This window comes from Staurois parvus, unplaced genomic scaffold, assembly GCF_062004578.1.
Source record: "Staurois parvus isolate SC_StPar_1 unplaced genomic scaffold, SC_StPar_1.0 ptg000592l, whole genome shotgun sequence".
In the NCBI taxonomy this organism is placed as follows: domain Eukaryota; kingdom Metazoa; phylum Chordata; class Amphibia; order Anura; family Ranidae; genus Staurois; species Staurois parvus.
In genome coordinates, this window is record NW_028318388.1 from 801,974 (window position 1) to 815,000 (window position 13,027).

The following is a 13,027-nucleotide window of genomic DNA, read 5'->3' on the forward strand; positions in this document are numbered from 1 at the left end:
TTTTAAAAAATTTTGACAGCTAGCAGGGGGGAGAAGATAACCCCCACTAGCTTTCGAAACAGGGGATCAGGGGGTGGATTGTAGGTCATTTCATAACATGTTACACCCTGATTATGGATGTGACATTATGAAAGGTGAACTTACCCTTTAACTGCTCCTTTAGATCCAGAGACCTAGCACTTTTACCTACCAGATCCTCGATTCCTGCATGCTCCTCCATGCTTGATCCCTGCAGCCTCTGTTTCAGCAGTCTAGTGAACTCTGACGTCATGGAGGCCAATGCAAGGTTCATAGGCCTGCACTGAACATGAGGACACTGAGGGACAAGTCCACCAATGGAGCATGGGGGTGAGCCTTTGGCAGAAGAGTGGAGGATCAGGTAAGTAAAATGCTTTTATCATCTCCTAGACGTAAATGAGCCATTAACCCTTGCAGTGAGGTTGAAGCTCCACTGCGAGGGAGGACTTTTACTAGATTCCATATTTAAATGAATTAATAATTGTTCGAAACTGACACAAGCTAAATAATGTACTAAATCTCCACCAGTATTTACTTCTATTAAAACTAACTTGTGCCCTATGTACAAACAAATTTAGGTTATCCTTCAGGTGCTGCGACGCCAAACTAAGAATAGAAACATTCCGGTGTTAACATGGCTCCCCGAAAACCAAGGAAACACTGTGCTATAGAGATGTTTCATTCAAATATATTAAGGACTGCCAGGTTATATTTAGAAGTGTATATCCCATAAACTCAACGTATACAACGTGAAATCTAAATAAAGACACAGCACATGTGCTAAACACATCCTGGTAATAAATGACTTGTCTTGTACTCTAATTAGCGGTTTAAGTGGTGTATACAAAGCTGGCAAGGAAGAGATGAAAGTTTATACCAGGTTATGTGGAGGTTCAACTTTAGTCACCCATCATATCATGTGTATAGAGTTTTCCTCAGTAATGTGTGTTGGGGATATTCAAAATCCTGTGAAATAAGACATGCAAGACTCTAGAAATTATTTTGAGGAATCCTGTCCTATGAGAAAAACAGAGGCCATCATTGCTCATCTCCTTCTGAAAATGCTAGCGGACTGGCTGTCTTTAGCTTCAGTTCTTAGTCAGACGCAAAGCAAGTATTCCTATTGGAAAATGTAAAAGACACATGAAGGCAGTGCAAGGACTTTGCAGGTAATGCCAGAAATAATGGCAAAATCTGTACAGAAAAACCATATTGCCTCAATCGTCCAGAATGAGATCGATCCAGAGTCACACATGACCCAGTGAGAGTTGTGCTATGATGGTGACAGTAATATAATAAAAGTCAATGTACTTATTTTTATTTATTAAATAAAGCACTTATTTGGACTTTAGAGCAAGATTGAACATTGACTTTTATTATAGTGCTGCCACCATCATAGCACTAGTCTCAATGGGCCATTTGTGGCTCTGGATCAATCCCATAATGGACTGCTAAGGCTATATGTTTTTTGTGTACAAACTTTGCCATTATTTCTGACATTACATGCAAAGTCCTTGCCCTGTGTTTATGGGCCCTTAACCCTTTGAGGACCATAAGATTTTGGAACGCCAAAAGAATCAATTTTTTTGTTTTTAAAGTTCGTACACTTCAGTTGCTGTAACTAAGCCATTTCATGAAGTAATTGGCAAAAAGCTAGATCCATTTTGTTGTTTGTTGATAAGAACTAATATTTTGACTCAAACCAAAAAAAAAAAAAAAGAAAAAAGAGTTTTAAGTTCTTAATCAGATGATACACGCAATTACAAACATGGGACAAATACGTCCCTTGGTCCTCAAAGGGTTAAATGTTTGCTTCTATCCTCAAGTAGGATTGCATAGCAACAGAACTTGTTGGGACATTTTTAGCCATCAGTGGTTGAGACAGTTTACCGCCTTGGTTTCTTTTTAGTACTTTTCTAGTGGAGAATTTGAAGTCCGATGTCATTATATGCATACCTGTCTTGGGTCAGTGACAAAACGTATAGAGTCCAGGAAGTTGGCATGACAGCCAAGAAACTAGAATTTTCAGACAGAGATATCTGTAATGACAGCCTCTCTTTTAATCTAATGACAGATTTCCAAGTGTTTCACACACAACCCCTCTACATGGAACAAACCTTTTCAGAATATCTTCATTACACAGCAAACTTGAAAACACACAACACAAAAGTACCAACAAAGGTGCATTTGAAGAGCAGCGAGATGAGAGTTGAACCTGTAAAATGCAGACAGTCTGATAATTGAAATAATAGTCCTAGGTTTTGCTACGCTATGTCCCATTTCACTATAGCGTGCTACTAAAAACTTCCGGTAGCTGCAAGTTCTCCTTTTCATCGGGGTCTGTGTCAGGAGCAGCAATAATCTGCAAGGTGGGTTCCTTGGTAGGCGATCGGGACCCGTCTATATTCAAGGTCCATGTTTTTGATTCATCTTCAGGCAGAATTTGTTTGTAAGGCTCAACGTAGATTCTGCGCACAATGGTTTTAGATTTGCTATCTTCCGGCAAGCTCGAAGCATGAGGTAAATAAGTGCCTCGTGGACTGTCAACCGGTATCATTATTTGTTGACCAGAGGTAGGCTCTTCAGTTAGATCCACGGCTTGAGACATGTGCTGTGTGTAGACACCTTCTGACAGGGACAAAGACTGCGACTCGCTATGTACTCTAAGCCAGCGGTGATGCCGGCTAAAATAGTTGCAATGTTGGTGTTTTCCAGATCTCTTCTTGCCCAGTAGGCTCAAGTGATGCTTAGAGTTGGGTGCTTTATCTGTGCTTTTTGTGGAGAATTCCATTACAGACAGGTTATCCATATATCTGGCACAGTACTCTGCGTTGGGTTCTAAGGCGCTACATTCTTCCTTTAAGCTTAGGCAAGGCTTCATATCATTGACCTGCAGAACATCTGGGGCGCTTCCACTCAGCCCTAACACTGCTTGCTGGGAGATGTCATGAGAAGACGAATACACCAAATCCAGTTCCCGAGGGCTGAGAGCATCGCTGGAATCATAATCACTATCCGTAGGAAGGAACACTTCAGAACAGCCTTCTTCATCAGAACATGGCTGAGAATCTGTTAACATATAAAAAAACAAAATGTAGTTATCTAGAAAGCAGGATGTTTAGAGATGCGGCTAAATAAAAACACTGGCAATATTTATAAGTATGTACATTTTAGAAATGCATTGATATTTGTGTAATTGTGCAATGTAACGCATAAATGATATCTTATCCTGTAGAAATAATAGCGGTCTTAGGTATAATTGAAAGACATGCGTTTATATGCGAGTGATTCTGACACGAATGGAAGGGCAGTTTGCCAGGGAAAAATCTTTTGTATTATGTGATAAAATTATACAAAAGAAATAGAAAAACGTATTGGAAGAACTGGGATAGTTCAGCCTCCTTCTGTCTTAAAAATTATCTTTATGTTTTTTCCCCCCATTTGAAAATACTTGATGGAGCATTTCTTGGTGATATAAAATTTTGCATGCGCCACAGCAAATACATTTTTTAGGAACCAATCAGCATTTGCGTTGTACAGCAGTTGAGCATACTTGCCCAGCACAGCTCCAACACAAAGAAAGGACAATGGTTTCCTATGATGTTAGTTTCCACCACTGTGTTATGCGCTGAACAAAGTATTGCAAGCGGTATTTTCATTTCAGAGCAGCAGGTTGCGATTCAAACCACCGCATTACAATGCTGCTATGATGAATAGAACTAAATGAAATGTCACTAGTGACATTTCAATAAAGTTCTAAAAAATAGCAAAGTAATGCGCAGATCCTGCAGCATTGGTACTGTGTCCTCCATGCGCATACCAGTGGCTAAGCGATCAGTGCAACTGCTGGTGTGAATAATCCCTTAAACATCTTAATGTTTATAGTACGTATATTTGGAGCTCAGTACCTATGTCTTGACAGTGGCTTCCTGCAATCCCGTGCACACTGATACTCTGGCCGGGTTTCCATAGCACACAAAATCCTTGGCAGTACTGCTGATGCATTTCAGCCTATAACACGGTTACATTTTTCTTTGAATGTTTGTATACCAAACCAAAAAAACTAAAGAAAAATTATCAGACTTTACTGGCACAAACAGAAACACATATTTTAGCATAAAAGCATAGACTTAATTTTAATACAAAAATACTTAATAAAATCACACATCGCCCATTACAGGTTGTAAAAATAATGAGGGGCAGTGACGTTGCTATGGGGGTGCGGACTGCACCCCCATGACACCAGAGTTGCCAACCGTCCGTAAATTTCAACCCATTAAAACATATGGCCGCGGAACAACTTTGGAAATGCGCATGCAGTCCCGGAGACTGGACATCCATCCACAGCTGCTGGTAGTTCACACCACTGTGAGCATGGCCACATGGAGTCTCAGAAACCAGACCCCCCAACCTTCCCCTCGCACCATCCATCCATGGCTGGTGGAGAATCCTACGTCACATGGAGCACAGCTATGGCCACAATCTCTGCCTATCTCTTGTATCACGTCCACAGCCTCTAACCATCTCTTGTATCATGTCAACTAGCTCTGGCTATATCTTGTATCATGTTCACAGGGAGGAGTGACACCATGTTTTACCAGTTGACACCCACTCTATTGACACCGCTGATGAAGAGGATTTAAAACTGGTATACACAGAATATGGTGCAACTGTGCATAGTAACCAATCAGCTTCTAGGTTTTATTGTCAATGATTAACTGAACAAGCTGAAGTTAGAAGCTGATTGGCTACCATGCACAGCTGCATCAGATTCTGAGTGCTCGATTTTTAGTCAGTCTCCCCCACTGACTGTACATACTGATGAAGTAATCAATGGGTGCATACCAACCACTGCTTATCATCCACAGTATTAAACTTCTTTTGAGCTCACTCCCATGGAGACAAGTCCTCATAGGTCAGTGCATTTCTCGATTTACTTCTTCAGGACACATTGAGGAAGATTGCAGTGGTAACTTAAGTTCACAAACATGGCTAACATGGAGGTTTATGCTTTTATACTAAAACATTTGTGTTTCCTTTTGGGCCAGAAAAGTCCAATAATTTTCCTTTAGGTTTGGTGTACAGTAAGGATGCTGCACCAGAGTGGTCTTGCTGGGTTTTGAACATTTGTAGAAATACATTAATCAGAACATTCTTCCTTGCCATTATTAAGTTCATTAACTTCATTTGATAGTCCTTAAAATGTCATCCAATCTTGTTATTTGAATTGAATCCCAGATGTATTAAACAGGTTTTCTTTCAATATGCACATTGTTTCACAGATGAATTTGATCCTGCCCCCTGAATTTTCTCCTCACTGTGGTCAAAAACTACCATCGATTTAACCCCATTAACAAATTAGAAAATTGAACAAACTTTCTGAAAACCAAAAAAATTTAACAAAATTCATACTGGTGTATGGCTAGCTGAAAATATAACTAAAGGCAAAACGTTTCATAAGTTTTGAAGATGGATTAGAACACTAGTTAGGTTTTTATTGCTGTCTGTGGCCTGTTAGGGAGATTCACCCTCTCTATTTGTCCTGTTTACCATTGTCATCAAAAGTGAAAGTAAAAGAAAAGCAAAAAATACGTTGAATATTTCAGCTTATTTATTAACCCCACAAGACAAAATTAGTGCCTGGGGGCACTTCAAGGTGATTTTTGTCTTACAGATTCCTGGGGTTCAGCTTTATCTCTGAGTATCTTTATGAAAGTAAAGCTCAAACACTGAAAAGTTACAAGGAGACACAAAGGGCAAAAAAGGTGACACTCACAGAGGTACATTTGAGCAAAATGGCAGCAGCTATATTATCCCTGCTGTAAAGCTCTAATGGTGACTTGGTATGATAAATGTATTTTCATTCTACAGCAAAAGAACGGTTTAGGAGACAAGAATGAAGCTTTTGTTCGAGGTTTGTCTGTGTCAGGTAAAAGTGATTTTAGAAAACCTCAGCCCTCCAGCAATAATAGATCAAATACCGGGAAAAGGTTTTCTTTTTGTCCTGCATCCTGCATAGCAATTTTATTAGTATTATTGTGTAATGTAGGTTTAGTCATAACCTTAATTTGTGCTAGAGTCAGCTTAACTAAAATAACACTCATTATTAAAGTGGAACCATGAACACAATTACATATACACTGCAGTCTGCCAGTAGCAGTTTTTCCTGTAACATAATTTAACTGCTTATCCATTTATTTAAATACTTTCTGTCCACTAAATGTACAAAACCATTGATGCAAGTGGTTCTAACAAGTTCATAGCTGCAGCCATGAGTTAGGTATCTCTGTACAGCTGGTGATCAACTGCTCAGTAAAATTGATCTAGGTGGCTCTACAGCCACCTGATCCCCTTTACTGTAGTGAGAAGGACCAGACCCTCCCTCCTGTGTTGCCAACCCCAGTGGCTCTCCTGTTCCTCTGGGAACCCTGGGACCATAGTAAATAGCTGGCATAGAAAGCTACAGAGAAGATCATCCATTCCCTGATTAGTTCTGTGATTAATGAACCCAGAAGCGACCACCTCATGCTTGACTACCTATAATGTAGGGCAGGAAAGACACTGGGGGTCTTACAGACTCCAGATCTCTCCATAAAGAGTACCTGCCATCTGTCCAAAGCTATCATATAAGGGGCATGTTAGCTCCCTTGTGATAGCAATAAAGTTAAATAAAAAAAAGTGTAAAAAAAAAAAAAGTAAAATAAATAAAAATGAAAAAAAGCCCTTCCACCCCTTCCACACATACATGCAAATGTGAGCATAGGTCCCGGACATGTATGTAAATAGCAACTGCACCGTATGTGTAAGGTATCACCGTGAACTTCAGAGCAAGAGCAATAATTCTAGGGCCATAGCTCATGATTAACTCTACACTAATAACCTGTAAAGGGTACTGTAGTTTCACAGGGATGTACAGTTTTAAGTCTTGACTTTTTTGACATCTATTTACTCAACGCAACATCATCATTACTAAAAATTGGGTATTCTATTGTGTTTGTGTGCACTAAAATTCATGTTAGCGTATTTTTTTCCTGAAAATTTGCATTTGATAAACAGCTGTAAAAATAGTGCGTGACATAAAAAAATTCCAAAGGCCACTATTTTATTCTCCAGGGTTTCTGATTTTTTTTGTAAAATTCTTTTTACTGTTGACTTTAACAGAAAGACAATAACAAAAACCTGCGCATGGCGGTAGTACAAAACAGTAAAATAGATGCCTTAAAACAGGTAACAACAAACATTACCAAAGAAGGTGTACAGGCACTATATACCGGTGAAGCGCAACCCACAGTAGGATACACACAGACAGACAAAATGGTAGCCCGGGACTCGCCCCCCCCCCTTCCCCACAAAGAAACAAATGTTTGGATAACAACTCATGCAATGCAACCATGATCAAATCTTTGAAGGAACCCCCAAACACGTGTACATATATTGGATGGAACAGTTTGCTCCAATGAAACTCATGAATGACAAGTGGGCTGGAGGTATTTAAAGTCACCTGCCTAATCGAACCAGGAAGGGGATTATATACTTGGCACATTGGAACCATGGTTATATGGAGATCGGGCACTAAGGAGATCCATACTATAGGATCTGGGTGTGATCCAAAAAGCGTGATGACCCGTTGGGTCACTTATTGGAGGTGAGCAGGCATTTCAGCCATTTTTTTGGGATTCCTTGGAGTCCACACCACACAACACCAGTTTCTTGTTAAGAGTGGAGCACTGTCTGTTTTAGTGTGGAGGACTCAAACAGAACTTTTTGCTGCTTTTTTGTGATTAGTGTTTCACTACAATTGTTTCACTGCATATTTGATGTTTGTTCACTAAACATAATATTTTTTTTTGTATTTCTCACTGGGTGTATAGTGTATACACCTATTTGTGTTTTTGGCACGTCACTTTATTTATCCCATTTTGTAGGGATTCACCTTGTTTACACTATTGGTGTGTATTATCCCATATTTGGGATTTGGGTTTGGAGTTTTTCACAAGATTTAGGGACTGTTATTATGACCCATTTTGTATTCATTCTATTGCACTTTAAAGATTTTTTTGCACTTTAATTTAAAGTTCCCTATATTGGGATTCGTATGTTGGTATTTGATTTATTTATTGTATTTAGTGCACTTTATATTTATATTGATATTTAGTGCTGCACCATATGTATACTAAACATGGTGCCATGACCATTTTGTCTGGTGGACATGGCAGATCACAGTATGCAGTACCCAGCCACTGTGAACGGTCTGGATATAATGTGATCACTTTGATTGGTCATAGCGATCACATGATTACAATGTAACGAAAAAACAGTCATGAATGGTTTCCATGACTGCTTGCTTAGTGTTGTGAAGCTGTGATAGGCCCACAGCTCTCACATGGGACCTGACATCCTGTACCATGGGATTAGCTGTCAACAGAAAGCAAACTGTCATGAATGAAAATCCATTCATGACAGTTAACTTTTGCTTAAAACAATAATCATAATGGTTATAGGCAATAACAGTTTAAAAAAAAATTGATCCCCTTCCCCCCCAGAGTAGTACAGTGTCACTATGGTAACACTGAACTACTCTGATGAAAGTATATAAATAAAATTGTGAAAAAAGTAAAGAAAAAACTTTTTTTTTACATTTTTTTTTTACATACTGTCACCAGTCAATATACCTGATTATTGCCACACCAGCCAAATATTTTGTTTTTCTTCATTTTCCAAAAAAATGAGACAAAAATTACAACTTCAAAAAACTTGCCTTGCCGCTTACTAAATACTGCACCTCAGACTGTCTACTAAAGGGGTCATTTGGGGGATGTTTGTACTGTCCTGCACTTTAGGGCCCCAAGAAATGAGGCCGGCCATCAGTACATCAGGATTAATCAATTTTCAAATATATATATATACACATATATATACATACACACCATAGTTTGTGGACTCTATAATTTTCACTCAGACTAAATAATATACACTGATTTTGGGTTATTTTTACCAAAGAAATGTAGCTGAATACATTTTGGCCTAAATTTATGACGATTATTTATATGCAAAGATTTATAACAGAAAAGAACAAAAACAATTTTTTTCATAATGTTAGTATTTTTTTCTTATATAGCAAAAACTCAGTGGTGAATAAATACCTCCAATATAAAGCTCTATTTGTGTGAAAAAATTATCCAAATTTAATTTGGGTACAGTTTTGCATGACGAGCAATTGCCACTTACAGTAGTGTCATGCTGAATAGCAAAACAAATGCCCTGGTCATGAACGGTGTAAAATCTTCCGGAGGTCAAGTGGTTAAAGTGAAATAAAAATTTGAGTTAGAGTTGGGCTTTAAACAATTTAAAAAAAAAATAGTTTTTCTAACCTCTCTCTATCAAAGTGCTGCTGATCTCCTGCAGTCTTTGTAAAGCCATTTTTGCCTACCTGTACCCCAGTGATGGCTGCATGGTATTTCTAGAGGGTAGATCTCCTGATGGTGACAGTAATGGACCATGCCTGCGTAATGCATGTTGAAATGACCATCTACAGTCCCTATCAGAAGCCGGAAGACTGCAACAGAGCATTGCTACCCTATAACTGGAAGTGTCTGAACAAGGACCTTCATGGCAGAACCACCAGGTATTTAATTAAATCTGCAAAGTTTAAAAGACTGAAAATGACTCTTGGAACTAAATAACAAGCTAAAGGTTATGAGACATTAATGTGTTTATAAGATTTTAGACAATTTCATCTTCTGCAACCCTGGGAAGTCCTTTTGATAAACCATTAGATAGTTATAGGGTATTCTTGCATCGACCCTCCAGTATCCAACAAAGAGTAAAATATGACTTTTGTGTGGGCTGACCCTTTAAGGGTCAGAGACAATTGCATCCGGCAAAAAGATTTTGGGATTCAGACAATATGGAGAGCACCGATCCAGTGAGAAGTCTTCTATTAAGACATCCTAAATCAGGAAGAGCCCTTATTTATTTTTCTGGCCTCATTAACTTCCTGTGTTTGTAGTTTGCAAGCTTCCCTGTAGTATCTTTAGCACCGTAAGGGCAGTATTGGTTTCATCAGCAGCACTCAACAACACCAACCCCAGGGAGAAGTCCTTTGCAAGCTTACATATAATTGCCAGCAGCACACATCTCCTCCTCGGTAATCAGGCATGTTTCCCATGTTTTGTCCTCTGGTGCTGCCTTCTGAATGGGATTTCCACCCCTTCACTGCTGGAGGAGACTGATGTTCCCTCTACCTTATTTTTATAAGGGTGTTTATGTCACGGACAATCTGCCACACTGGTGTTACTTGCACATATAGGCATTATATTATATAGCATTCTAACTAGTGTCTCCTGTCTCGTCTCAGTTATGTCTGTAAAGGATTCTGCTTTGTTTGGTGAAGCTAATCTTTTCAGGCCAGATTTACTAAAGAGAGGGTGGTAGTTAGAATTATGTTACCTAAAGTAAAACCAGAGGCTAAAAAAACTCAATGCTGTCCGTAAATCCAATGAAAGCACAAAAATGAATTATATTTAATCAATGTATTTTGAGTGACTAATGGTAATCGGCCCTCATTTTAAAAGACAACTTCACTTAAAACATTTGAGTTTTGAATGCACATCATAGTTAAAGAAACATACCATTTTGTTAAAGATAAAATAGATTATTGCAAGGTAAGCCATTGTTTATGTTCTTGTTATTAAAAGTGACCTTTCCCTCTCAAGGCTTCAGTCTCTGGATTTTCTAAAATTGCCAAAAGGTTCAAATGTTGCATCCCTGTTAACCATGGCAAATAACAGAGACACACTGTGTATAAAAAGCCTCTGGAAATGTAATTTCTTTCCTTCCAGCAGTAGCCATAACTCTGCTATAAAATGTTGCTAAAAAAAAAGTACATATTCTATGTATGTTAAAGCCTCTTTAGCTAAAATCAAAACGGAAAAATCAGCACAAGGGACATAACTTACAGTTAAGTATGATGCATCCCTTGTGCTGATTCTTCTTCTTTTAGGAGAAATATTCCTCTGTCCAATCCTTCCAAATTCCCCATCACCGTAATCTTTTGGTTTGGCAGGGGTTAATACAACTAAAGGGCTGTCAAGAGCTCCCATCAAGAGATATCAAATATGAAAGGGGTGAGCCATGGACAGTTCAGATAGGGAGGGCTAGATAATGATGGACATCCTCCAGCCATGAAAATAGGTGAGCTCTATCTGACTTGCTACAGCATCTAATGCACACTGTGAAAAGCTCACCATGTGCAGTGAAATTGAATCTCAGTACAGGACAGGCCACTGTACTACTATGTTTATAGTAGGTAAGGCTGGAGTTCATGATTAAGCTCTGGTAGGCAGAGCAAAACATGTCTGGGAGCGTGGCTTTGGCGGAGACTCATGGGCTGCGGCCGTTTTCAAATCTACACTAGGTTGGATGTACAGGAGTGCAGTGTTCCTTTGATTTTATAAGGCTGGAGTTCAGCTTTAAAGTGATTGTAAAGGCACAAGAAAAACTCCCATGGTGCAGTACATACTATCAGTAATATGTATTAAATAACAGTGTTACACTCACATGTATTCAAAGATAAAAATGCCTTAAAAAATAAAATCACCAAATGCAGGCTGTGAATCCCAGCAGCTGGTTCCAGTAATCTTGTCTGCTCAGAGCCACACCCCTTACGTGTTACGTCACGCCCACGGGACTTAATCAGAGGGATCCCATTTCTGGGTGCTTTTTGATGTGTTCTTTGGGTCACTGTCTTTCTGCAAGACCCATGACCTCTGACGGAGACCCAACTTTCTGACACTGGGCCCTGTATTGCACCCCAGAATTCTTTGGTAGTCTTCAGATTTCATAATGCCATGCCAACGGTCAAGACATCCATTGATTGAAGCAGCAAAGCAACCCCAAAACATCATTGAACCTTCTTTTTTTTAACTGCTGTTTGCAGTTCATTATTAGTTATTTTTTTATTATATCTTTATTAATTTTTTTTATACAAATCTATATTAAACCAGTAGCATACAGTATAAAAATCTATATTTAATTTCCATCCCCCTCCCCATGTTTTCCAGCCCCCTCCCCCCACACTGTATCTTCTTGGTCCTACCCTTTACTTCTTGTTCTTCTTTTGTTAATCTCTCTCATTATTTCCCCTCTCTTTATCCTCTATCTTCCTCTCGTTTCCAAATTCTTGTTTGTTTTTCTTTTTTTTCCTCTTTCCTCCTTTATACTCCACCCGCTTCTAAAAATCTCCTTGTTTTTTTTAAATGATACCATCCTCCCAGATCTTCTTGAATTTTTCAATTTTATCCTCATCTATATGATACAATTCTTCCATTTTATATATATATATATATATATATATATATATATATATATATTCCACCCTGTCCATTCAATCTTTTATTTTGTGGGGTTCTAATGTTTGCCAATATTTAGGAATCAGGCCTTTGGCTGCATTTAAAAGATGGGACACACTCGAATTTATATATATATATATATATATATATATATATATATATATATATATATATATATACTAATCTTCTGTATCTCTTATGTTTTGCCTTATCTCCCTCCAAAACTCTTGTATTTTGGGACAGTCCCACCAGATATGTGCCATTGTGCCCTTACACATCCTCTCCAGCACTCAGATGAAATGTCTGGCCTTAATTTATGCATCAAGTTGGGTGTAATATATCATCTTACTAGGCACTTATAATTAATTTCAACTATATTCATATTCACTGCCCCATGTGTTAAACTAAACATTTTATTTTTTTTGTTGTTCATTCAGTTTTGTTCCAATTTCCACTTCCCACTTCTCTAGAGATTTTGTGGATGTTAATCCCTCTATTTCAATAAGTGTTCTATATATCCTTGAGATACTATGTTTCTGTATTCCATTTATACAATTGCTCAAATGGATACATTTCATCCTCATTCCTTAGTGGTTGTGGAAGCTTTGCAACAAAGTATCTTATTTGACAGTATCGCTACTCATCCAGTGTGGAAAATA

General features: G+C 38.4%; 1 protein-coding gene across 1 annotated transcript in view; it reads right to left on the bottom strand.

Moving 5' to 3' along the window:
• Nucleotides 1–1,857: 1,857 nt before the first annotated feature.
• Nucleotides 1,858–13,027, bottom strand: part of ANKFN1 (ankyrin repeat and fibronectin type III domain containing 1) — a 925,115-nt gene continuing 913,945 nt past the window's right edge. The window contains exon 19 of the mRNA XM_089692527.1: nucleotides 1,858–3,087. Within this exon, the coding sequence (XP_089548653.1) occupies nucleotides 2,303–3,087 (785 nt within the window). The 3' untranslated portion in view covers nucleotides 1,858–2,302. The remainder of the gene's footprint in view (nucleotides 3,088–13,027) is intronic.